The sequence below is a fragment of the Physella acuta genome, unplaced genomic scaffold, assembly GCF_028476545.2.
Source record: "Physella acuta isolate Inbredline_101_S28 unplaced genomic scaffold, ASM2847654v3 ptg000046l, whole genome shotgun sequence".
Classification (NCBI taxonomy): Eukaryota; Metazoa; Mollusca; class Gastropoda; family Physidae; genus Physella; species Physella acuta.
In genome coordinates this window covers 400,655-427,762 of record NW_026731566.1, presented here as the reverse complement: position 1 = coordinate 427,762, position 27,108 = coordinate 400,655, and the positions used below count along the sequence as shown (strand labels likewise).

Here is a 27,108-nt window from a genome sequence, read left to right as displayed (position 1 = left end):
CGTTTTAAAAAACTTGAAACTTGTAAAGTTACCCAAGTATTGGAATTCATTTTACTCTTGCTGAAAGATTATAATTTATAATTAAAGGATACGTCGGGTAAAAATGATTCCTAACTAAAATTTCAAACGTTACATTCACGTTATTTCATGCCATTAAATTACACATGAGCTAGATATATCATTTGACTTAACACTAACAGTTTTTAATTTTATATATTATATATTATATAAGATTCTAGTTTGTGAAGTTTCAAGTTTAGTTTATTTGTGATGTTTTCTAATCTAAATTTATAAAAATTTCTTGAACTGTCCTTTCTTGAATCTTGATTGAAAAGATTAGGCCTAGACTCTAATTGATTGTAAATATATTTTTTTTTTGTTTTCGAATTTACTGTAACTTAATAACTTAAATTAAACTTGAAACTTCTAGAGATCTTCTGGATCTGGATAGGCTAGACTAAAATTCAAAATTGAGTCATTGACAACATTTGTTAATTGTTTGGCAAATAGTTAATAGAAGGTTAGGTTAGCTCAATTATAATAATTAAGTAATTTATTTTAGTAAAAAATAGGGTAATCCCTTAGTTTAGCGTCGGTTATTATTCCGGAATCGTATAGCAGTAAAAAACAGTAAAAGAATGTCAAAGTCTGTCACACACTTCCGGAATTCACCGGAAGTACTGTAAACCATACTTTATTTGGCGTCTTCTTTTATTTTTATACAGAATGTTTAAAATTTGGATAGATTTATTTTTGTAATCATTTTTACATTTTGTAATCATTTTTACTATTTTCGTAATCTAGATTTTTTTACTTGGCCTAGCAGCTAGATATCTAGCTAGATCTAGATTTAATTAATTAATGGTCGCAAATCCGCTGCAAGCCAAAAACATTAAATTATTACATTTGATACATTATTTATATTAATATACGTTTTTATTTTTAGATCTACTAATTTAAATCTACTATTATATTTATTCTTGTTTCCTTTTGTCGATTAAACTTAAAAAAATAAAACATTAATTTACTACAATCGACTTTCAATTTATTATTTCAATGGTCAAATAAACCATGGTTTACCGTAACTCTAATTACCGAAACTCAACAAACATTACCCGATAATTTCCGACGCTAAACTAAGGGATTACCAAAAATAGATCTAGTTCTCTAGAGGTATACCTTGTAGGGGTCTAATGGGAGAATGTTTACACCGGTGTCCGATAATGGAATCTTTAAAATAGGGGTGTTAGGTTACTAGTAGTTAACTAAATGCACACATGGTTGGCTAATGTCACTGCTAACCTTGTCCCTAACCCTAACCCCAACCCTGGTCCTACCATACGCCTAACCTTAATTTCTAACAATAAAATTAGTCGAGATTACAATACTACTAACAACCCAACACCCCTTTTTTAAAGAAGATTCCATTATCGGACACCGGTATCTCTAATCATCCTCTAATTTTTTTAGCCTACAGGCTGAGGCCTACAGTACAGTAATAATAATAATAATTAGTTAAGGCCTAATTTTGTAACCGTGTTAAGCTAACCCAAACTAGTTCTTAACTTGAAACTAAGTCAATATTACAACAAATTAGGGCGGTGTAATAATCGTAATGGGTAAGAAGATACATTATTAAGGAAGGGGTAGTAAATTAATAACATTTTGATTCTCTACTCAACATTGGTATTTTACTTTATAGTTATACTATATATAGGCGTATCAGAATGACATAATCCAGGATAATAATAGGCCTCTACTTTTTTATTATCCTGTCCCTTATTGCTTGACCCCCAATCTAATCCCGACTATATTCCTGATCCTTGCCCAGATTCCAGTCAAAGCATCCAAGAAAAAATTGCATAAAACTATACCATTTTGTCCTGTTTAACAGTTAGGCCCTATTGTTTATAATAATTTTTATAGCTTAGGCTTAGGGTAAAAGAAATTTTCAAATTAAAATGACATCTAGGCCTATACAAATAACTTACCCAAATCTTCTTTCTAGTTTTAGTCATCACCCTACTCCTAGCCTCAACCTTCTAGCCCCTATATAATATAATTAGTCAATCCCCATGTCTCTAATTAAATATAAACAACCCTAAAAAGCTCACTAAATAAAAATTCATTGTGGTATAGGCCTACTTATTGTAAATGTAGCTTGGTTATTCGTCTTGTAGTCTTGTAGTGAAATCTTATAACCATAAGACTGCTCATTAAGTATTAACCAGTTTTATGTTGAAATGTGTTATTTCTGATTAACTATAGGCCTACAGTGATATGATTTTTTATAATTTAAATAATGTCTAACCTATGCTTTTTTTTCTGTAAAACAGCATAAATTTGTGCTGAATAATAATTTATTTTTTTAAAACAACTTATTCCAAAAAGGACAATATTTTTATTAACACATCAGTAGGCCTATTTTAGTTGAGAAAAGCTTCATCTGATTTCAAAACTAAAATATTGCCAAACCCAAAATCCATATAACTGTGACAAGAGACAAAAATGTACTATAGGTTTATTATTGTGATGCAGTAGCTTCAATGGTAGTTTATTTATTGTTGATTTTTTTAAAACACCAAAATTGTTTTTCAGGTACTTTCAGTATTTTTTTTATTGTTAATGAACAATATCTGAATTTGATAATCCAAAATGGGAGATGATTCAGAATGGCTGAAACTGCCTACAGAAGAGAAATGTCAACACAAGGTAGCCCTCTTATTATGTAAACTATTTGGCAAAACATACGTTTTAATAATTTTTAAAAGTTGTATAAGTTAGTTGAAAGAAAATGATTTACAAAATTAAAAAAATAAGTAGTTAATATGTAAGTTAATTTAAAGTTTGGAGTTGTAAATTATTATAATAATAATTACAATTGAAAATAAAGTATAAACTGAACATGAATGGAACTATGTCCACAGGTCTGGAAAGCCAGGGTTGCGGGTTATGAAGAGGCAGTTAAATTATTCAATGGTTTAGATGAAAAGAGCCAAGAGTTCTCACGTTATGCTGGTTTGCTGAAAAAGTTTGTCACAGATACAAATGCAGTGGCACAAGAGAAGGGGTTGGAGGCTGTGTATGCCTTTGTTGAGAATGCTCCTACTAATGTGTGTGGAAGGTGAGCCTAAGTAACTTAGAAAATTGTCCTTGATATTATTTAAAAATATACACTTTAAAATATACACCTTTTTGTTTGTAATAAAAATGTTGTTAATGATTTTTAGTACATTTTTTTAAAAACAGAACATGCAGTGATGTTGTGAGTGGGATTGTTACCAAGTGTCTAAATGCTAGCAAACAAAAAACTAAAGACAGAGGTATAGAAATAATCATGTTATATATTGAAGCAGAAAAACCAGATGTGGTTCAGGTAAATACAAAAGAAAGATGTCTTATAATTTATTAGTTACTCCAAGGAAGACCACTTTAAATTAAAAATGATAACCATTTAAGACAATAGCCTGATTTGAGTTCTTACTTATTATTGCTCTTTTTTATAGCAAAATTTATAAGCAACTGATATGTTTGAATATTTTAACATTTCAATAATGATTTATCGTATTTCTATATGAACTAAGTAAAACTTATTTACCACATCATATTAGGAATGCTTAATGGCTGGGATGGAAAATAAGCAACCAAAGATAGTGGTTGGTTGTGTACAGGCAGTTACCTGTGCCCTTAGGTTTGTAGCTGAACTTATTGTCACTTACATTTAGATGTTAAACTAAATTTGAGACATTCGGGTTTGCAGCCTAGCACTCTACTGATTAGGCCATGCCATCCCGTTAAACTCAATACTCACTGAAACATTTTTTTTTCTTTTGCTATTTTTTTTTGGATCACTAAATACACTGCTTTTAAAATGAGTTAAAAAAATCTTTTCTTCATTAGTTTTATTATACTTTGAAAATTCATACTTTGAAAAATTCTGTCTTCATTGAAAAAAATGTATTGGTTAAAAATTTTCATTAAAAATCTTAGGGACTTTGGTACAAAAGTGATCCAGGTAAAGCCTTTGCTGAAGGTACTTCCTAAATTGCTTGAGGACAGAGACAAGGGTGTACGAGAGGAAACTAAACAGTTGGTCATTGAACTGTATAGATGGATTGGAGCAGCTCTTAAACCCCAGTTGACTCATTTCAAGCCTATTCAGGTATTATAAATGTTAATTTTTTTTGTTGTTGAGCCATTCAAGGCATTAAATAGTTCATGAAAGCTCTTAAAAATTGTGGGATGGGAAAAAGGGGATCATAACTGTGGCATTGGTTCTGCAAAAAATGTATTGCCATTGCTTAGGTCCTAATCCAAACATCTCCAAAATCTATTTTATTTATTTATTTTATGCCGGGTTTGGCCTGCCCAGTTTTATTTTGGGAGTTTCAGTTTAAATGTTGGTATCTTTAAAGCCACTTGTTTACCCATATGGAGCATCTATTTTTATAAAGCTTTTTTTTCACCCCATGTTCCAAATCAATATTTTTAAAAGTAATGAAGTTAACACGTATTTTTTTTACTAGGTACAAGAATTAGAGGCAGAGTTTGATAAACTTCCTCCAGGGAAAGCCCAACAGTCTCGATTCATGAGGTCACAGCAGGATCTGAAAGCCAAAATGGAAGAACAAGCAGTGGCTGCAGCAGACGGGGGTGGGGATGATGTCACTGATGGAGCAGAAGAAGAAGAGGCCATTGACCCTTATGAATTAATGACACCTGTAGATATCCTGGCTCAGTTGCCGAAGAATTTTTTCGAACAAGTTGTAAGTTGTATCTACTGTTTCATTTAACAATAATAGTAAGAGCAATTGACAGTTTTTGTAGTGTTAGTTTACATAGAATAATTTTCATGTTGTCAGATATAGTTGCTTAAAACTTGTGGCATGTGATCAGTTTTATATTGTTCTCTAGGAAGCTAAAAAGTGGCAGGAAAGGAAAGAAGTCTTAGAGCAGGTTCAAAAATTGGCTGAAAATCCTAGGCTAGAAAATGGGGACTATAGCAACTTAGTTCGTGCACTCTTAAAGGTAAAATTTTTTTTGTAATTTTCAATTTAAAAATTATGTTAAAGAAATAGATAATTTTTAAGATAATATTTACCACCCCCACTACTAATTGGCCCACATCTCATCGCAAAACATATGAACCCTCTCCAATTTTAATAGTTTTAGATTACAAAACTCTTTAAAAAGCATAAGTTTAGTTTTAAATTTGTTTTACATTTACAAGTGTGCCACCACTTTCTGAACTCCTTCCCTTGTAAAACATAGCCACAAAAGTAAGACCCCCTAGGATTTTGACTGATGAAACCACCTAACACCAAACTTCATTATTAGAAATGCTAATACATGATAGATGAAATAAAACTTAACGCATTTTGTATTTGGTTAAAAATTGTCCTTTATTATTTATCCCTTTTAAAGCTGTATAAAACAGTTGTTTTAAAAATTTTTTTTTAGGTGGTAGCCAAGGACACTAATGTCATGCTAGTAACAATTGCAGCTAAAATTTTAGCTTGCCTGGCAGTTGGACTGCGTAAAAAATTTCAGCCATATGCTACTCAGGTAAAGTTATAATTGTTACTGCACTTAACATATAATTAAATATCGTGAAATATGAAAATAATTTGTTGAATTTGCACAAAAAAAAATAATTGTAACAATCAGTTAAGGTGTTGTAGTTTAACCAGTATGCTAAAAAGTCAACAAAATCAACTTTTTGGTTTACATTTAAAAATCTTTATGTTATCTCTTCTACTAGTGTGTGTCCACGGTGCTTGAAAAGTTCAAAGAAAAAAAAAGTAATGTAGTTGCAGCTTTGAGAGAAGCTATTGATGCTTGTTATCAATCAGTAAGATTTTTTTTTTAATAATTTATTTTGATCCTGCTATTGTAGCTAATTTTAATCTTAAATAGAGAGTTTATTTTTTTTCTTTAAAAAATACATTATAACAAAAATTTTGTAAAAACTCAATAGATCAGTTTTAAATTCTTATAGATTGTTTAAATTAATGCTATTGAAATACTTACTTACCAATTGTGTTATTATATAATAATTTAAAGAAATAAAATAATTCTTTTAGATCACTTTGGAAGCTATAATGGAAGATGTAGTTGCAGCTTTAGATAACAAAAATCCCAGCATCAAGATGGAAACTGCTCTCTTTCTTGCTCGTTGTTTTGCCAGATGTTCTCAGTCTACTCTACCAAAGAAAATGCTAAAAGGATATGTTACCCCCCTTCTTAAGGTAGTAGTCTAAAAAATTCTTAAGCATTTTTTTCTCTAGGAGGTTAGCATCTTTATTAGGAAGCTCTGATTGTTTAAGATAAGTGATTTAGTTTAGCTTTATCAGTCATCCTGTTGATTGTAGTGTTTAATTAATAATAATTAATAATTAATTAATAAATACTTGTTGTTAAACTTGATATCTAGACAGTGAATGAATCTGATCCTAATGTAAGAGAAGCTGGGTTTGAAGCTCTTGGTGTTGCCATGAAAGTTGTGACAGAGAAGAACATTACACCTTTCCTTACAGATGTTGACAGTATCAAGATGCAAAAGGTGGATTTTTCTTTACATAATTTGATAGCTCATGCAGGTTATTAAGTCTAGACATTAAAATTTAACTTTCAACCCAATCGGCTGTTTGTAGCTTAGAATTCTTTCTTTCAATTTCTGTTTTATTTAATGATTATGTGTTTAAAATTTTAGAACATGTAGTAATGTGAATTGTATTCTAATATTTCAATATGAATTTCAAGATAAGTTTAATACATAAAAAATGTTAATTTAGGAGTATTCTCTATTGTCCCAACAATGTATTGAAGAAACTTAGATTACTATTAAAATTTATGTCACTATTCATTAAAATATTATAGGCCTAAACACTTGCATTAATTAATAATTATATTAAATTAAATATAAGTTTACTGTAATAAACAATTGTGATTTTTAAAAAAATGCACTTGCGATTGTTCAGAAACTATCTTAAACCAAAACATCACTCGTCAATATTATATTGTTAGAAAATCTAGTTGTTCAGGAACTCAGCATACGATGACTACCGTTATCACCTTTTCATCACCTATACATAACAGCCACCTATCTTTTACCCAGATTCAAGAATCTTGCCAAAAAGCTGTGCTGCTGAATGCTAAGGGTGAGCCACGAGGTGACAGTAAATCCATAGTCCCGCCTGATACTGGGGCCAATAAAAGGCCAATTTCTGCTCCTTCTGCCAGACCAGGGATAGAAGAACCTAAACCTGTCAAACGCCCAACAACAGCGGCTCCTAAAGCTGGCGGGGTATGTGGTTTTTTTTTTTGTTTTTACTATTTTTATGGTGTGGAGATTGTTTGGTTAGTGTGGTTATTGATGTTATTATTTCTTTCTTCAGCTGAGGTATGTTGTTTTTTTTTTACTGTTTTTATGGTGTGGAGATTGTTTTTTTAGTGTGGTTATTAATGTCATTATTTCTTTCTTCAGCCACCAAAGCCTGCAGCTGGTGGAGCCAAACCTAAACCTAAGGTAATGCACACATTTTTAGAGAAGAAATTAACATTGGGGATAAATGAAATGCAAAAATTATATTTTAAATTATATTCTTATGTATAAAACATGTTATATGATTTTTTGCTTTTCTACATTTTTAGCCACAGGGTAAAGGTCCGGTAAAGAAAGGTGGTAAGCCAGTTGAGGAGAAATTAGAACCTGCTTTAAGTGTAAGTAATTACATTTATTTGATTGAAATTATCATGGGGAAATATTAAGATTTCATTAATAAAAAAACAGGAAAAACTGTTTAATTTCTTATAAGTAATTCTTATTTTAATGTTAGTTTTGCTAACAAATTTTAAAAACATTAATTCTGAGAAAGAAAAAAAAAAATTATGTGATAAATATCTATCTGATAAATATTGTTATACTGGTGACTCAATATTGTGTGTTTATTTTGTAAATGTTAATCTTAATTTTTTTTTTACCGTAACTGCATCTATTACATGTCATTATCATTAGCTTAAGTGGCAAAGAGTATTCTGTTTTTAACTCTTGAAAATACTTAAGTCATAAGGGTTATATATAAGATACCTTAATGATCATATAATTAAAAGAAAATTACTTCCTTTTTGTCCAGCGTAAAAGAAAACCAATTTGGGATCGTGGAGGCAATGTACATGTTAAAATGAACATGCTGTTTTTATTCTTAAAAATTATCTTCTGTTAAAAGTTTATAGACTTAATTTAATTTAAAAAAAAAACAACAACCTAATGCAGCATTTAGTTATTTTGCTTTTAATTTTTAGTTTTAAAGATTATCTTCTGTTGAAAAAGTTATCGAATTGAATAAAAAAAACAACACATTTTTGTATTTAATTTTGATACATCCTCAAGTTATTTTATTTTGAGATTTTCAATATTGAAAGTCAACCATCAGGGTTGCTAATTACAGAAAAAAAAGCTTGTAACTTTATTTAATCTTATTTTATCTTGGTTAAATGAAGAATACTTTGTATTTATTTGAAGCAGATGTGCATGATTTGAAATTTTAAGTGTAATACTCAAAACAGCTTTATTTCTAATATTGTTAATATTATTGGTACAAAAAATACTTGGTGTTGACAGATTTTTAAAACTATTTAACTAGTTAAAAATTAGTCACATCCTTTATTTTAGGATGAAGCTGTTGAGGAAAAGGCACAGGTGTTCCTGCCTGGTGATACACTTACAAATCTAGCCAGTACAAATTGGAAGGAAAGGCTTGCAGCCATGGAAAGCTTCGTTAAGGTAAAAAAAAAAATTACCCACTGAGAATTGTCTGTTACGTGTTTAATGTAACTTTTAAAATTTATTCGCAATTAAACTTTTTTATGGATGCATTTTTAAAAAAAGCCATACATTCAGTGGTTTGCGTAAAACAATTACAATGTACAGAATAATCACAATACACATTTTTGTTGCCCGAATTAAATGTCATCCTCAAAATATGCATAATATTCCCATATGCGCATAATGTCATAATTTGTTTATAAAGGTTTCTCCCTACATTGCCGTGTATTATGTTATACTCAAGCATAAATCAGACTTGACTGTTTCCCTTCTAGGTGGTAAGCAGCACAGGTAAAGATGAGATTCCTTGTCAGGTGTGCATCAGAGTACTCAACAATAAACCTGGACTCAAGGAAACAAACTTCCAGGTACTACTCTAGCACTAGTTGCCTACAAAACAAACTTTCATTCATAATTCTTTTTTTTTCTGTTAGTTCTTGAAACTAATATCTAACCAGATAGCTTACTTTAAAAAAAAATTGTTTATATCTGTTTAGGTCTTGAAACTGAAGCTGGAGCTAATAGCCCACTTGTCACGCAATGCCAAATTTTCTAAGAGATGTGCTGAGTTTGTCCTGACTGATATTGTTGATAAATTGGGAGATGCCAAAAATGGTGCAGTGGCCAAAGACTGTTTGACTGGGATGGCCGAGGCTTTGGGTTTGGATTATGTTAGTTTAGAGGTAAGCAGCAGATTATATACAAAACATTTTTTTTATTCCTTTTTATATTTTTATTTGGTGTTGTAACTGTATGGTCAATGGGGCATGGCCTGCTGATTAATAATACAAGCAATAAATAAGTAATTTTTCTATGAAAATAAAAGTTCAAAAAGCTAATAAAATAATGTAAAATATTATCATGAATTTAAATTGCAACACAAACATAGCACCATTTTGTGTGAACAGGTAATGACAAGAGCATTTGAACAGAAGAATCCCAAAAACCAGCAAGAAACATTAACTTGGCTCACAACAGCTGTACAAGAATTTGGACTTAAGTAAGATTGTTTTTTAGAAGTTTTGGTTTTGGCTCTTTAATTATTTCATTTCTTTTAATTAAAAATAAAAAATAAGCCTTTCTGTTATTTTATATGATTAAATATTTAAGAAATTTTAAAATCTGTCAGGTTAAATGTCAAAGCTTTACTGGCAACTATCAACAAAGCTTTAGCTGCCACTAATCCTGTAAGTAGACAGTTTTCTTCTAATCCAATTTGGTATACACAAGATTTATGTTTTCAAGTACTACAAGAATTTTATTTATTGTGTAGGTTTTCTCCATGCTGTTTTTTTCCTTCCTCTCATCTTTTCTGCACACTATATTTTGCTCAAGTTTTTTTGTACACATTTTTTTAATGCACAGGGAGTGAGGATGGCAGGCATTTCACTGCTTGGTGTAATCTACACATACATGGGTGACACTTTGCGAGTTTTCTTTGAGAATGAAAAGCCAGCATTACTTCAACAGATTGATGCTGAATTCGCAAAGGTGACGCAGCTTTAATATTTTTGCCATAATTTTGCACTGGACCAAAGTACCCATTATACCACATGCACTTTGTTTAATGTTTAGACAAGTTTTTGCAATTTGCTGTTCTTTGTTCTTTTCAATAGGTATATAAAGAGTTGAAAACTCAGATCTTTTACTTGTTTTTATTATGTTGAATGTTGTTTTTAAATATTAAAATGAATACAAATTTGTCTCTATAAATAGGTGTTTTTAGAAATGCTTTATAAAATGGCTCTTTACTTAAAAAAGGATCTTTATCTATAAATGCATTGTTTGCTGGTTGCTTTTCCTCATTGTGAATTTTAGTAATTTTATTGGCCATTGAATTTCTTGTAACAGATGAAAGATGTGAAGCCTCCTATGCCAAGTAGGAAAGTAATATCTGCTGATGGTGGGGATGGTGATGATGGTGAGGATGAGGACAATGTTGATGGTGATGGGGAAGAGGATGGAGAAAATGCCATGCAAGATTTGTTGCCTAGAGTTGACATTAGGTGAGGAACAAAAACAATAGTTACAGACATAATAATAATCAGTCACATTCTATTATATTTTAATTATCTAGATTGAAAAAAAATATAGTTTAGTTTTGTTGTGATTTTTTGCATTTCCCTAAACTTTCTTTTAAAACCTACTTAACCAGTGAGAAAATAACAGAAGATCTTTTGACTGAACTGACGGACAAAAACTGGAAGGCCAGAGGAGAAGCGCTACAGAAAGTGACCAACATTCTTTCTGAGGCCAAGTTTGTGACGCCCAATCTTGGACCTCTGCCTGAAGCTTTGAAAGCTCGACTTGGAGAGTCCAACAAAAATTTAGTAAGTTTGAGCCTGGTCAAATGTGTACAAATTTTCTTAATTGTGGACCTTTTAGAAACCTCAGGACACTATCCTGCCTCTCAAGATCAATACTCTCAGCTGTCATTCTTTTGTCTTTTGCTCCATTTGTTCATACTAGGTAGCTTTAATTAAAATGATTTCACTGCATTTTGTTTGTATTGTAGCAAATGATTACAATTGGAATATGTTCGACCCTTGGTACAGCGTTGGGGCCACACAGTAAAGGACCTTTCAAAATTATCGGTCCAGGTCTCATTATGTGTTTAGCTGATTCTAAGGTTGGTTGAAGTCAGAACTAATATAATCTGTGATAATCTAGTATGGATTCATTTAAATTTAAAAACCCACATAAATTGGTTGATTAGAAAATTATTCTAAATTAAACGTTACAAATTTAAAGATAAAAATGGAAAAAGAAATCTTTTTTTTTTTCTAAATTTCTTAGTAATTTTGGCTGAAATGCCATTCTTTTTATTTTTGTAACTCATCTTTTTTACAGCCAGCGTTACGTGAAAAAGTGATTGCTTGTTTAAATGTTTGGATTGAACATTCCACCCTCTTACCATTGGTTGAAACAGAGGCTTTGATTGATGCCCTCAAGACGGAGAACCCTTTCTTAAGGGCAGAGGTCAGTAGAAAATATTTAGCTAAAAGTCTTCAGAGGACCTGGTGAAAAAATTTAGTTAGAAGTCTTAAAGATAATGGTCTGCAATAAAAAAATAGAAACAAATTCACTAGCATAAATAACTCTTTAAAAGGACTGAAGACATGCTCTGCCTAGTAAGAAATTAAAGTACAAAAGCCCTAACATCTTCCTAGCAATATTTTTTTAAAGTTGAAAAACAAATAGCCATACACTGCTAAAGCTAAATGGTAATTTAATAATATAGAGATGAGTTAGTTAAGATTAATACTAGTTGAACTATTATTTTATTAAAAACTCTGTTTGGCTTATGGATTTTTAAAGATGTATTATTTAGCTGCAAATAATGCTTTTCATGAGTTAACCTGTTGTCCAAATTTTGTTTTAGATTTGTGAAATAAAAAAAACTTTATCCCTTTAGCTCCTAGGCTGGCTCTCAGAGAAGTTACCAAACCACAAGCAGCTACCAGTAGAACTAAGGGGAGTTATCCCTAATGTGTTGACTTGCCTTGAGGACAGGAACGCTGATGTTCGTAAACGTGCCGGGGAGTCCCTAGTGCCTCTCATGATCCACACTGGATACGATGCTTTCCTTAAAGCTCTGGGCAAGTGTAAGGTATGTAGTGGGCTGTGAATCCCTTGTGCTTCTTAAGATTGATACAAATTTTTTAAAGCTTTGGGTTAAAAAGTGTAGAAAACTGACCCACAGGACAATAGAGGACCATTGTTCAAATATGTATTATACATCTCAAGGTTTAACTTTGTCTTGGAAGTAAGCAATGGTTGAATTAAATGAAGAACAAATTTGAAGTCAAATTTTTGTATTCATGTGTAACTTGAGCAAACTTTGTTAATGGAGCGTTGATTGTAAGATCTGGTTCATGTAATCATGTAACTCTGTAACTAGTTAAACTATTTTTGGATGTCCAGTTTGATAAGACTGATATGTTTAGATACTAACCCTCTATCAGATAGTTTATGTTCATGACCTTGACCTCAAACCCAGCTAAATGTACATAAATTGTAAAATAATTGCTACTAATTGTAAGATATGTGTTAATATAAGAACAGTATGACAATCTCACTACCACAGACAGTAAATTCTCTTTACTTTTTAGCGAATACTGTAGAAGCATTAAATGTTTAATTAGCAACCTTGTTTAAATTTGAATTAAATTAAGTCTATTTGATTGTATTTTTACTTCAGCCAGCCACCAAAGACCAAATCCAGCCATTGTTAGAAAAAGCTCGAGGTGAACTCCCTGCCAAGCCAGTGAAAGCTGTGAAGAAGGCTCCTGCAGCACCCTCAGCTCCTGTCAGCCAGAAGAGCTCTGCTAAGACAATCTCCTCCACTAGCTCATCCTCTAAGATAGATGAGCTGGATATGGATGATGAAACTGTGGTGGAGAAATCCTCAGCTGTTAAGACAGACAGCAAATCTAAAGTTGTTAAAGGAAAAGGGAAGGTAGGATGTTGTATTAGACCTTTATCATAATTTGTGATGGCTCTTGTACATGTTGTTAAGGAAACTCAGTATCCAATCATTGATTTTATTTTTATTTTCTGCAAGCGCCACTAGGATCTAGATCTAGGATTAAACTCAATTCTAGTATTAGGGCTTTAGTTTTAGAGAAGCAAAGCTAGCTAAAAAAAGTAGCTATGATTTTAACAGTGTACTTCAGATTTACATTTAGTACAAGTAGCCTTATTATAATTGATTCCAGGCTGCACCTCCACCAAGCACTAAAAAGAAAGAGGAGGAAGATTTTGGTCCACCTATGACTATGACTGTAACTAAAGACCAAAGAGTTAAAGAGGAAAAAGCCATGAAGGTATGGACAAGCAGTTTGAATATATTTCATTTAAAATAAAAAAAAGCCTTTTTATAAAAAAAAATTGAATTACATTTAAAATATTTTATAAACAATTTACTTTAAGTTCTCTTCTTGTCTTGTGTTCGTTTTGTCACTTTAAAAATTTGAAAGTGAAATAATTAAATTGAGGGATCGAATAGTTAAGAGCATCTCATTTTGATAAAATATAGGTCCTGAAGTGGAACTTTATAGAGCTACGTGGTGAATTTGTGGAGCAGTTGAAAACTCAGATGGAAAAGAATTTCAATCGCTCTATCATGGCTGACCTATTTCATTCTGACTTCAAAAACCACATCAAGGCTATTGAACAGCTAATTAAGGTAAACACTAATATTGGTACTTTTTGTTTTCTCTTGTGGTCTATAACTTAATGTAGTTCTATTAAATTAGCTGAATTAAACAAATAGTATGAGCTTTTGTGTTTTTTATTGCGCTCTATTGTTGGTAGTAAATAATGTGAGTACTTATTGATTTCACAATTTAAATTTAACTTACATCATATCAACTTCACTTGCCCCATAGACCGTCAGGTTTGAAAGGGAACTTTACTTACGATACCAACTGAAGAAACTACGAGTGTTTTTTTGTGTTTTTTACCGTAGTACATTACTTGAAAGTATATGTTTATTTTCTCCAGTGTATTGAGACCCAGGAGAGAGAGACATTGAACAACTTGGACCTCCTGCTCAAGTGGCTGACCATTAGATTCTTTGATACCAACCCAAGTATGTTAAACAAAGCTCTGGATTACATTCAGCAGCTCTTCTCAATGTTGACTTCATTAGACTACCACCTCACTGATTTGGAAGCTTCCTCATTTATTCCATATCTTTTACTTAAGGTGAGTAAGGAATAATGGTTGTTATTTCGAAGGCTTCTCAGTTTACAATGAAATCCACACATCAATTATCAAAATAAAATTTTAAAGATTATTTCACAATAAGATATGGATAGCAGAATGATTATTTCACATTTTTCATCACTTATTAAAAATTGAAATATTTTATGATGAAATATATTTGTTATTCCGTTTTAATAAGAAAAATGATTACTAAAAACATCATAATATCACAATAATAGAATAGATCTGTTATAAAATATTGATTAAATAGGTGTATGGATCTAAATTTTTTTAGAGTGGTGATCCTAAGGACAATGTCAGAAGGGATGTACGCACCATATTGAAGCAAATGTGCAAGATTTACCCGTCAAGCAAGATGTTTAGTTTCATTATAGATGGTCTGAAATGTAAAGTGGCTAAACAAAGATCAGGTACACACATTTTAGTTATCTTCACTGGATATTCCAAAATAACGTATTTTAAAAAGTAGGTTAAAAAAGTTACTATCACTCTTTTAAAGTAGTTTTATAACCACAAAATTACTAAATTGAAATGTTCCCTGTTATCAGATAAAAAAAACAGCACATTATGACTCGAGTGCTAAAATAGTTAATTAAGGGTGTATACATTCTTCATGAATTGTTTTTTAATAATCTCCAGAACTGCTGGAAGAACTGGGTGGATTGATAGAGAACTATGGCATGAATGTGTGCCAGCCCTCACCAGCACATGCTCTGAAGATTATAGCTGGCCAGATAGGCGACAGAGACAACGGTGTGAGGAATGCTGCACTCAACACCATTGTGGTAGCCTACACCATTCTAGGGGAGAGTGTGTACAAATATGTTGGCAATGTGAGTCAATAGCACATTTTAAATTTACTGCAGCCGCTGCTCTACACATCACTATCAAGAGCAGAATCTCCATCGAATTCCCCCCACCCCCCATCCCCTTCTTATTATTTAGAGAAATTTCTAGCTGGCACACATCATCAAAGAATACATAAAAAAGTAAAAATAATTGAGTTAAATTTGAGCAAATGAAGTACTGCCATGTTTCAGTGATCTCAGAATATTAAGGGATTGCATACTCAGCAAAAATCTGTTTAGATAAACATATGGCTACTAGAGAAAACCAAGCTGTTTTTTTTTTCAAATTTTTTAATAATATAAAAAAAACCAGAAAAGACATGCAAGACCCACAATCTAATTTATTTATATTACCACTAATACTTTAATAACCGTGCACTTGATTGTAAAAATATTTAATGGGCCTTTGAGAGTCCAATGTTCTAGATACCATTGCATGATTGCTACTCTTCCACACCATCCCCCATATAATCTGATTTTACTGAAATATAATTTATTTTTTCCCAGCTGAATGACAAGGACCAAAGCTTACTAGATGAGAGGATCAAACGGGCCATGAAGAACAAAGACAGCAAGCCTGTGAAGGAACCTCTCCAGCCACAGCCACAACAGCAGCAACAGCAACAAGCACAGCGGCCAAAGACAGCGCCTTCTGGAAACTTGGCTAAAGCTGCTTCACAGTAGGTTTTTGTTTGACTAAAGCTGTGTCTCGTATGTTTGAATCTACCTGCTCCGTTCTTAATTGTAATGTTGAAGTATTACTTGTCAACATGTTATGTGCTCTATGGCCTGTTGTCTCCCAACTAGAGCCTCCTTTTCTTTCTGGATTTGCTGCTTGCATATCCTTTCTCCACCCAAGAACAATCATTTTAATCCAACAAAACCATTGCTGCTTAACATGTATGAATAACTATAAAAAATCTTATTTCATAAAATATCACTATCTAATAATGAATACACAATTATCTTTATAACATTTCTAGACCTAACATAAATAGAATGGAGCCAATCAAGAGAACTTACCAACTGGACATTGAGCCTGAGGACAACTGGGAGCCTGTGGTCCCAAGTCTGATAGAACTTGACCTGGAGGCTGTAATGGCGCCAGTCACTAAGCCAAAGTTTATGTAAGTTTTGACATGTATAAAAACTAATGCTTGGTAAATTTGTTTCATGGACCTATCGCTAAGAAATGGGAGAAATTTGTATTTGTTAAAAATTGTTAACTGTGTCATGAGTGCTGATTACAAAACCAAAGTTAATTTATAGCTGCACATTGGTGCTTGGTAAAATGTTTCAAGATTTTTTTCACTAAGCCATGTTGTTGAAGAAATTTGTATTTAAAGGTTGTTAACTGTGTGTCATAGGAGCCGATAACACAAACCAATTTTGTGTAGGTGGAGACTTCAAGCTGCTAAATAAAGCTTGTTAGAATTGTATTTGTATAGTAGACTAATATATTTATATACATATAATATTTAAAAGATACAAGTTTAAATAAGTAAATATTTAACCTATGGTTATGCTACTTTTATCCAGGGCCAGGCCAGCATCCCCTGGTTTACCATCCAAACTGATAGGATCAGCTGATGTGTCTGCTAGCATTGGCAGTGTGGTGTCCCTGATCTCTGATGTAGAAATCAGCACCAGTATTAAAGCCTTAGCCCAGGTACTGTCACCCTCTGTCAAAGAAAATTATAAACTAGAAAATTTTACCTACAACACTGATAACCTGTGATTTTGTTAACTTTTTTTGCTTGTTAATAAATAGTGTAAATAATCAACTACTATTAGCCAGCTGTTTATAAGGATGAAATGAGATTTGCCTCTGTTAAGTTTTGGTCTTCAAGCTAAACATAATTTTATACAACCAGGTTGTATATATAATATAGAACACAATTTTCAAATGTGTATATTTTTAATAACAAATTTTAACAGTTAATTTTTACTTTCTCGTATATACGAAGTATAGAGAAAGTCTTGTAATCGTGCCAAAAAAAAAATCGCGATTTTTTTACAAATCTCGACATTTTACACCTCACTGATAAGGAAAAACATAATTTTGCAATCTTGTCCGTATGTTTGTGTGTCTGTCTGTCTGTCTGTCTGTTTGTAAACACGATAACTTGAGTACCGTTACAGCTAGGTTGATGAAATTTCATATATAAGTATTTTATCAAAATCGTAGATCCGTATCAACTTTTGAGCGATTTCCAAAAACCGGAAGTGATACTTTTCCTACTTTGAATTTTTCAAAAGCCTATAACTTGAGTACCATTTCAGATAGATAAATGAAATTTTAAATGTAAGTAAAAGATCTAATTCTCTACCTTCTGTCAAATTTTGAGTAATTTCCGTTGACCGGAAGTACTAATTTACGCTATTTCCGATTTCTCAAAAAACGTATGTAAATTTATAAAGTACTAATAATATTGCGCACTATTACGCACATTTTGTTTTGGCGTTCGCTTGGTGCGCAATTCTTTTTTCTATGAGATTCTATTCTATTTTTAAAAGTTTAACTAATTAAAAATGATGTCTACATTCCAAGTTATATAAGAATATTTGAGAAAGTTTAGGGGAGATCACTCCCGGTTTATTTTATGGTTGTAATTGATAAGATTATGCAATAATTATTTATGTAGATTGGGTTGTTAAAATTGGACAGTAAATTCTTTTATTTTGCACTAATGCAGTGTTTTTCAATTTATCTGAACAGAATATGCCAATAAAATTTGTTTTTTTCAAGCCAAAATCTCACCTATACAGTTGATATTCTAGATCTCCCAATGTTTGTTTTCAGATAGATGAGGTGTTGAAGGATGAAAGGAAAGCTGCTGTGATGGCCAACCACATTGACAACCTGCTTGTTGTGATCACCATGCAGTGCAAGATGGGGTTGGGGAAACACCTGCTGGACTCACAGGTGGACAACAAGGAGGTCATCCGGCTCTACAGATGTCTGCTCAGTACATTGTTGAGTGTAGGTCATTTGTTTTTCTCAAGGTTTACTTTTGACGGATTTACCCTGTCAGACCTGTGAAGATGAAATATGAGTTTATCAGTTGTTTTTTTAACCCTGTATATGAGAAGATTTTTAAAAAAAAAACAATCTTGGGATACAAAGCGTTTTTTGTTTAGTCACGTCTATGAATGGTTTTTTTTTTTTACAAATCTTGGCATATGATGGGATTTTTTAAAGACCTTGCTTGGTAAAAGGGAGGATTTATAAAAAAATCTCATAAGAATATAATTTTTTATTTTATTTTGGCGTATGATAGGATTTTTTTAAAATCCTGGGATATAAACAGATTTTGAGGTTACTATTATGGCCAACTGATTTTTTAAATTATTCCATAAGACAAATCTAGAAAGATTCACAATTCTTTTTATCAAAAAAATTATTTTTGTACCATGAAAAAATCCCTTGTATTTTGTTAGATATTTGACAAGACATCAATGGGTAAAAAAGCCTCAACACATATCTTAAAAGATTTGATGCACAGCTTACTGACAGTTCTACTAGACACACAAGTAGAGCAGTTGGAAGAAGGCCCTCAGATCATTCGCACTGTCAATGTGACAGTTGTGAAGATCATCAACAAGTCTGACCCAACAAACATTACATGGTGAGTGGACAGTTTTTTTGTTGTATGTAGAGTAACACTGGGCAGCTGGAAGAAGGCCCTCAGATCATTCGCACTGTCAATGTGACAGTTGTGAAGATCATCAACAAGTCTGACCCAACAAACATTACATGGTGAGTGCACGTTTTTTTTGTTGTATGTATAGGAACAATGGAATTTATACACTTATATTCAATGTTTTATTTCAGCATGATAATTAGAAAATAGCTTATTGATCATTGTCTTGGTAGTTTGTGGATTTTCAGATGTGTAGAGTTCTTGGAAAAAAAAAAAATTACATTAGGTACGGGAACAGGGCATTTCCCCCCTGTCAATTACCCCCCGGATATTTCCCCCCCAACATTACCCCCCTGTCAATTACCCCCTGTCAATTACCCCCCCGCCCAGTAGGACATTACCCCCCCCCCCCCCCCCCCCCCCCCCCGGACAGGGTTAGAGCTAATGTTAGGGCTAGGTTTAGGGTTAGGTTTAGGGCTAGGGTTAGGGTTAGGGTTAGTGTTAGTGTTAGGGTTAGGGTTAGGGTTAGGGCTAGGGTTAGGGTTAGTGTTAGGTTTTAGGGTTAGGGTTAGGGCTAGGTTTATGTTTAGGGCTAGGGTTAGGGTTAGGGTTAGAGCTAGTTTTAGGGTTAGGGTTGTGTCTAGCTTTGGTTTTGTGTGAAGTTTTAGGCTAAGGTGGATGCTTAGGTTTTGGTCTTTTTCTTAAGGTTTGGATTAAAGTAGTATATAGGTATAAAATTCCAGTTAGAGTTAGGATTTTAGCTTGAGAGGGGGGGGGGGTAATTCCCCGGGGGGTAATTGACAGGGGGGTAATTGCTCCGGGGGGTAATTGCTCCGGGGGGTAAATACGGGGGGGGATTTTTGGGGGGAAATATCCAGGGGGGTAATGTCCTGTAGCCATTAGGTACAAGGTGTTAAATGATTTGGGACTGTAACATTAGTTGTAATATGCTTTTTATAGTTTAAAGTTTTAGCACTAAATTGTTAACTTTTTTTCCAGCTGCAAAATATTTCTTTGCTGAAATGCTGTAGAAAATGGCTGAGATTAATACTTTAAGAGATACATTATTTAATGTCATTTTATCAGTCTTTTGAATTGTATTATATTTTAACACTACATTATACATGCATTTATAATTTGTTGTTACTTTTCTTAAACTCTTCAGTGCAATAATTTCTTTGATGAGAGAGTGCTTACAGAGTGAGACATGTTCCTACAAATTTTTGGACTTGGTCATTAAGGTTGGTCAATTTATGATGGTTGATACAGCAATATATATGAAGAATATTATTTATTTATTTATTATTAGCTGTATTTAAAGAGCTGTAATGCCAGTAATACTTAAATTCTCTGGAATAAAGCTATGTGGGCTAAAATATGGTTTGGCTTGCTGACTTATGGGTATGGCTATTCAGCTAGCAGTGGCATAGGCAGGTGATTCCTGGCCAGATAAAAATTAAGAAAAAAGGCTGAAGTCAGTGGGCCATATGGCACATAATATGGTTACATGCAATGCTTAATTAAACTGGTGTGTTATTTCAGTGCCTATGGAAGATCCTGAACCTGGTACCAGACAAGATCAATGATTTGAACTGTGACAGAGTTCTTTATGAAGCTCACTTGTTTTTTCAACAATTCCCTACCTCCAGTTGGAAAAGTAGGCCAAATTTAGACATGCCAATTAGGACAATAAAAACATTGCTGCACAATCTGACCAAGCTTAAAGGACACAAGGTACACCTTTGAATTAAATATTTTACATGGTTACTAGAACCAGCTGTAAAACATACGGAAAAATGTATATAAATACTAAGCTGAAAAGCCTAAGTGACCAGCAGAAAAAGCTTCTTAGACTGCAAAATTATACTTAAACATACACAGTTGATTAATAAGCTTTCTACTTAACTGTAATAAACGTTTCTTTCAGTTTTAAACTAAAATATGTTTTTTTCAGTTTTAAACTAAAATACTAACTTTGAACTGTAACATAAGACATGTATAATATTGCTGAAGAGTTAAGTTAAAAAAATTTCAACATGTAATGATGTAAACTTTCAGATTCTTAGTCACACTGGGCTTATCGGGGCATCTGAAAACTCTGAGGTAGAGGCTTACCTTCACACAGTGCTGGCTAAAAGCAGTGGCAGGCAGGAGGATGCTGGTGTTGATAGGGTAAAGGTAGTTGACTCTAAGGCTACTTAGCATGTGGCATGTCTTAGATTAGATGTTGGTGTTGATAGGGTAAAGGTAGTTGACTCTAAGGCTACTTAGCATGTGGCATGTCTTAGATTAGATGTTGGTGTTGATAGGGTAAAGGTAGTTGACTCTAAGGCTACTTAGCATGTGGCATGTCTTAGATTAGATGTTGGTGTTGATAGGGTAAAGGTAGTTGACTCTAAGGCTACTTAGCATGTGGCATGTCTTAGATTAGATGTTGGTGTTGATAGGGTAAAGGTAGTTGACTCTAAGGCTACTTAGCATGTGGCATGTCTTAGATTAGATCCTCAGTGTGTCCTAGATACTCAGTGTGTCCTAGGTACTCAGTGTCCTAGCTACTCAGTGTCTTAGGTACTCAGTGTGTCCTAGGTACTCAATGTGTCCTAGGTACTCAATGTGTCTTAGATACTCAGTGTGTCCTAGGTACTCAATGTGTCTTAGGTACTCAATGTGTCCTAGGTACTCAATGTGTCTTAGATACTCAGTGTGTCCTAGGTACTCAATGTGTCCTAGGTACTCAATGTGTCTTAGATACTCAGTGTGTCCTAGGTACTCAATGTGTCTTAGGTACTCAATGTGTCTTAGATACTCAGTGTGTCCTAGGTACTCAATGTGTCTTAGGTACTCAATGTGTCTTAGGTTAGGTACTTGGCATGTCTTAGGTGAAGCACTTATTGTTTCTTAGGTGAAGTACTTAGTCAAGTGTCTTAGATTAGGTACTTAGTGTGTCTTAGACAAGATACTCAGTGTCTTAGATTTGGTACTCAGTGCATTTTAGGTGAAGTACTTAGTGTCTTAGGTACTAGGTGTGTCTTAGGTACACTGTGTCTAAAGTTAGGTACTTGGCATGTCTTAGGTGAAGTACTTAGTGTCTTAGGTTAGGTACTTAGTGTGTCTTAGGCAAGATACTCAGTGTCTTAGATTTGGTACTCAGTGCATTTTAAGTGAAGTACTTAGTGTCTTAGGTTTGGCACGAGGTGTGACTTAGATTAAGTACTTTTATACTAAGACAGTACATTTGCCTGCTCAATGTGTAGCTGTGAGAACCCAAAGCTTCATGTGTCTTTAGCTACCTCTTCTTGTTGTAATCAGTGCATGGTAATTAGTGTTTAAATATTTTACCAAGCCATTTTTGTTCAAAAATGGCAATATTTTTTTAACTATCCATGTTGTAAGTTTATATCTAGAAAAATATTTAAACAGTTTATTTACTGTTTTAGAATGCATCCAAAGGCAAACGAGTCTCCAAGACACATGAACTATTGACAGAAATATTCAAGAAAATTGGTACCAAGGAGAACACAAGAGAGGTAACTCCTATTAATTAAATTACACAAGAGAGGTAACTCCTCTATTTACTAAATGACCACTTGATGCTTAGGTCTAAAATGTACAAAGTTCTTGCAGCTGCGGTAAACAATGAATGACTTGTTTGTCAACAACTTTGGTGTTGAGTGTGAGGTTTTAATCCCCAGGGGCTGAATGACTTGTTTGACTTCAAGAAAAAATATCCAGAAGCAGATGTTGAGCCTTTTCTCAAAAAAACTTCAGTCCATTTCCAAAAATACATCAGCAACATGTTGGCAGAAATTGAGGAGGAGAGGAGATCCAGGAAGTCAGGAGGTAAAGTCTTTGTTTAAATTACCATGTTAGATTTCTATCACAATGAAATATTGATGCTGTCTTAAACAACGCAACATTTTTTTTTTTAAAAACAATATCACTAACATGTAAAGAAGTTGCTACTAAAAATTTCCTTTTTCCTCCAGCAGATAAACTACTGGTTATCTTAGCCAGTGAATTAAATTATTTAGTAAAAATTAAATTATTTTTTTTCAATAAAAGTAAAAAAACTGGCATTTGTTTATGATGAGCATTTCAGTCTAACTAGAAGAATTTGTTTTTTTAAGGTGACAACCCAAATCTGAGCTATATGCAGCATGGGACAGAGGACAGTGGTGTGGCTAATGTGACTGGCTCGTCAGACCAGGACATGCCAGATGTTGATTTCTACAGGGAAAAGTTGCGAGAGTTGAGGGCGAGATGTGGTTTAGATAGCAACAACGCTGTTGAGGTGAGATGTGGTTTAGATAGCAACAACGCTGTTGAGGTGAGATGTGGTTTAGATAGCAACAACGCTGTTGAGGTGAGATGTGGTTTAGATAGCAGCAACGCTGTTGAGGTGAGATGTGGTTTAGATAGCAACAACGCTGTTGAGGTGAGATGTGGTTTAGATAGCAACAACGCTGTTGAGGTGAGATGTGGTTTAGATAGCAGCAACGCTGTTGAGGTGAGATGTGGTTTAGATAGCAACAACGCTGTTGAGGTGAGATGTGGTTTAGATAGCAACAACGCTGTTGAGGTGAGATGTGGTTTAGATAGCAACAACGCTGTTGAGGTGAGATGTGGTTTAGATAGCAGCAACGCTGTTGAGGTGAGATGTGGTTTAGATAGCAACAACGCTGTTGAGGTGAGATGTGGTTTAGATAGCAACAACGCTGTTGAGGTGAGATGTGGTTTAGATAGCAACAACGCTGTTGAGGTGAGATGTGGTTTAGATAGCAACAATGCTGTTGAGGTGAGATGTGGTTTAGAAAGCAGCAACGCTGTTGAGGTGAGATGTGGTTTAGATAGCAACAACGCTGTTGAGGTGAGATGTGGTTTAGACAGCAACAATGCTGTGTGAATGTAATATGTTTTGCTTTTTAAAGATTTGGCTACTAAGTTATAATAAACTTCCTTTGTACCAAACTGTATTTCTATCTCTCATGTTAATTTCAATGACAACCTCCCACATATTTTTATTTTTGCTCTATACTTTTTCACCAAACTCCAAACTGATTTCCTTAACCACACCACCCACCTATATGTACCAGGGCGTCTGAGATAGCTTGTTGTAAAAGGTAAACATTAAGTCATGTGACACGTCTATTTTTACCAGGCTGACAGTAACAAGATGGTCAGCAATAGGGTGTCTGGAAACAGCACAGAGACGGATGAAACAGATCACGGAGATTTGGTTAGTTCAGCCACACATTTCCAACACACTTTCAGTTGTCTTTCATGTATTTATATAATATTCTAAACTTTGTTTAAGATATTTTCTAGACATTATTTAATACACATTTTTAGACACTATTTAATGCCCATTTTTAAAGCTTTATTTAGAAGTATATATTTTTCTAGACATTATTTAAAAACCATTAGCTAGACTTGAATAGTAGACATTTTCTAGACTTTATTTGAAATCCTATAATAAATATTTTCTAGAGGTTATTTAAAAGATTTTTCATAAACTTAAGTAGACTTTCTAGACATCAAAAAAAAAAAATAAAGCCTATTTTAGGCTTTAGTAGACATTATTTTAAAGCCAAATTTTAGGCTTCAGTAGATATTTTCTAGATATTATTGAAAAGTCAATTTTTAGGCTTTAGTAGAGATTTTCTAGACATTATTTAAAAGCCTTTTTTAGGCTTAAGTAGACATTAACGTATTTAAAAGCCTTTTTTAGGCTTTAGTAGATGTTCTAGACATTATTTAAAAGCCAATTTCTAAACTTAATAGTAGAAATGATCTGGACAGCTTTATTTAAAAGTCACATCTGACAACAACTTTAGACTGGTTTAAACACATAAAGAAGGAAAGGTTCCGAGAGACTTGTCTCAGCCTGTACTGAATATGTTTCTTGTGTGTCCAGGAAATCCAATGGCCTAGCAACCCCCCACGGGAGGAGGAACCCAAGCAGATGGTAGATGTGACCAGTTTGAAGGCAAGGCTGGAAAAAATCAAGAAAATGGCGAACAGCTAACTCATTTCCTGTTGGTTTTTTTTAACCTTTTCTGAACAACAGTTCCACAGTGACCAGGTGACAAAGGGTCAAGGATTTTTTCCAGGGATTTCCAGTTATTTATAATCATGTAGCAAGCTTTATTGTTTACCAATGTTTTAGGTATGAGATTATTTTATGTAAATCAATTGTGGGTTTATTTTTAGCACATCCAGTTAAGTTACCAGAAAAACTTTCTTAAACAAAAACTAACTGATCAATGTTACTTTGGTAGCCAATGTCTACACCGCTGCTAAAATTATTTTAAATGCGTTTTTTGTTTGATTATCTTAAAGCCAGCGTAGACAGTTTAACTAACATTACAACTTGTATCCTCTGCTGTCAACATTCAATTCACTTGAACTACTGAGTTGTGTAGTTCACTTAATATACCTGTTACAAAAGCATTTACCATGAGACCACTTTATGGTATGGAGTTAATCCTAACTGGGTATGATGGAGTCTCGAACTGAACAAAAATGTATATAGATTTTTTAAAGTACCTATTATTGATCTGATTTTATTGAATGTAACATGCAGGTGCGCAACACTAACACTCAGGTGTATGACACTAATGTGCAGGTGTGTGACACTGTAACATGCAGGTGTGCAACACTAACACTCAGGTGTATGACACTAATGTGCAGGTGTGTGACACAAACATGCAGGTGTATGACACTAACTTGCAGGCATGTGACACTGTAACATGCAGGTGCGTGACCGTGTAACATAATAGAAAAGGTGCATTTATAGACTCACAAGTTCAGTCTAACATTTGTAAAGTTTCTTTCATTTGTAAAGGAAACCAATGCTCCAAGCTTGAAACAGGCAGATGGTGCAATAATGCTTCAATCTTACCATGTTAATGTACTTAAAACACAGAAGCTTTAAACAAAGAAGCGTCGGAAAAATCTCCTACATCCTTAACTATAAACATGTCTCAAGAAGTAAGTGATGAACCTGTTGAATCAACAGTGATTGCATTGTTTTCAAACATATAATTTGATAGCTGTATATAACTATCCCAGTCGGTTATATGAGGCTCCTTTAGGATACAACTATCCCAGTGGGCGGCTCCTTGATTTTTAAAATCTTGAATAATTTATTATCTTACTCTTATAATTGAGATGATTGTAACAAGCTGTGTGAGAATGAGAGATGGGGGAACAAGGATTTTACTCCAACCTATCTACCTGTCTGTGTTGAGTGAATTTGTGTGTGCTCATAAAGAATTAACTATGTAACCTAGTTTCAGTGAAATCATGACCCATGCCTTTTTAAAAAAAAATATTTGGTGAAAATGTAAAAAATTAATGAACATATAATTTAAGCTAGAATAATTGTCCTAGCTTTTGTTTTGTTATATAATCCTTATTTATCGCCTGTTGAATCTAAGATTATGACTGTTTATTGGTTATATTTTATATAAACATCGTTGGTAGCGCGCTTTGAAAGTAGGCACATTGGATACTTTTCACTGTATTGATAGTCTCTAGTTTGGCCTATTGTGTATAAGTAATTACTGGTATCTGTAGAATATGGTACTCTGCATTTACAATGTTTTCATTTAGCTTGTAAATTTATTACACCAAAGTAAGGGTGAATTAGCCCTTACGTTTTTTTTTCTACTTTTTTTAACATTGCAGTTTATTACTATATGCATATCCTCAGTTCTTCAAATATTCAAAGGCAAAGGATTTCTTAAATATTTCATTATTAGTCCAATTACATACATCCTATTCCAACAGTTCTGCTTTAATATGGTGCGTTCAAAACCTAAACACACTTGCCAACATTTCACAATGATGTATAAGGCCTAACCTTGTCAACATGATGTCTTTGAATGCTTTTTATTTTTTGCAGTGTTCTTTACTGTCTTCCTATGTCCTAACTTTGCACCTGTAATCTCACCTGTTCAAACACCTGTTGGTTCCAATCCTGCTGTCTTTATTGCTTGTGTTTAATATTTGTACAAGCCATTTCTATTGGCTGCATGCAAACTAAAGAATTAAAGGC

The 27,108-nt window shown here is 33.3% G+C and overlaps 1 protein-coding gene across 2 annotated transcripts; it reads left to right on the top strand.

Moving 5' to 3' along the window:
* Nucleotides 1–27,108, top strand: LOC131944463 (cytoskeleton-associated protein 5). 2 transcript variants are annotated; one of them, XM_059305104.1, is made up of 45 exons: nt 1–97; nt 2,599–2,712; nt 2,928–3,124; nt 3,250–3,376; nt 3,612–3,691; nt 3,991–4,162; nt 4,527–4,766; nt 4,915–5,028; nt 5,461–5,565; nt 5,762–5,851; nt 6,084–6,248; nt 6,434–6,562; nt 7,118–7,306; nt 7,487–7,528; nt 7,654–7,722; nt 8,675–8,785; nt 9,103–9,195; nt 9,325–9,510; nt 9,736–9,827; nt 9,957–10,014; nt 10,193–10,318; nt 10,679–10,833; nt 10,983–11,157; nt 11,343–11,456; nt 11,678–11,806; nt 12,243–12,437; nt 13,029–13,286; nt 13,546–13,653; nt 13,866–14,015; nt 14,333–14,536; nt 14,832–14,967; nt 15,197–15,390; nt 15,913–16,085; nt 16,389–16,532; nt 16,945–17,074; nt 18,209–18,388; nt 18,847–19,034; nt 20,215–20,290; nt 20,592–20,783; nt 21,108–21,227; nt 22,487–22,576; nt 22,742–22,889; nt 23,177–23,340; nt 24,208–24,285; nt 24,964–27,108. In XM_059305104.1, exons 2-45 carry the CDS (start codon nt 2,656–2,658, stop codon nt 25,072–25,074), a joined length of 6,054 nt encoding a protein of 2,017 aa, XP_059161087.1. In that variant the 5' UTR covers nt 1–97; nt 2,599–2,655; the 3' UTR covers nt 25,075–27,108. The 2 variants fall into 2 exon arrangements, with proteins under 2 accessions (XP_059161087.1, XP_059161081.1); XM_059305098.1 differs by lacking the exons at nt 20,215–20,290; nt 20,592–20,783; nt 21,108–21,227; ... (3 more) ...; nt 24,208–24,285; nt 24,964–27,108 and adding an exon at nt 8,136–8,171 and having other exon boundaries at nt 18,847–19,063.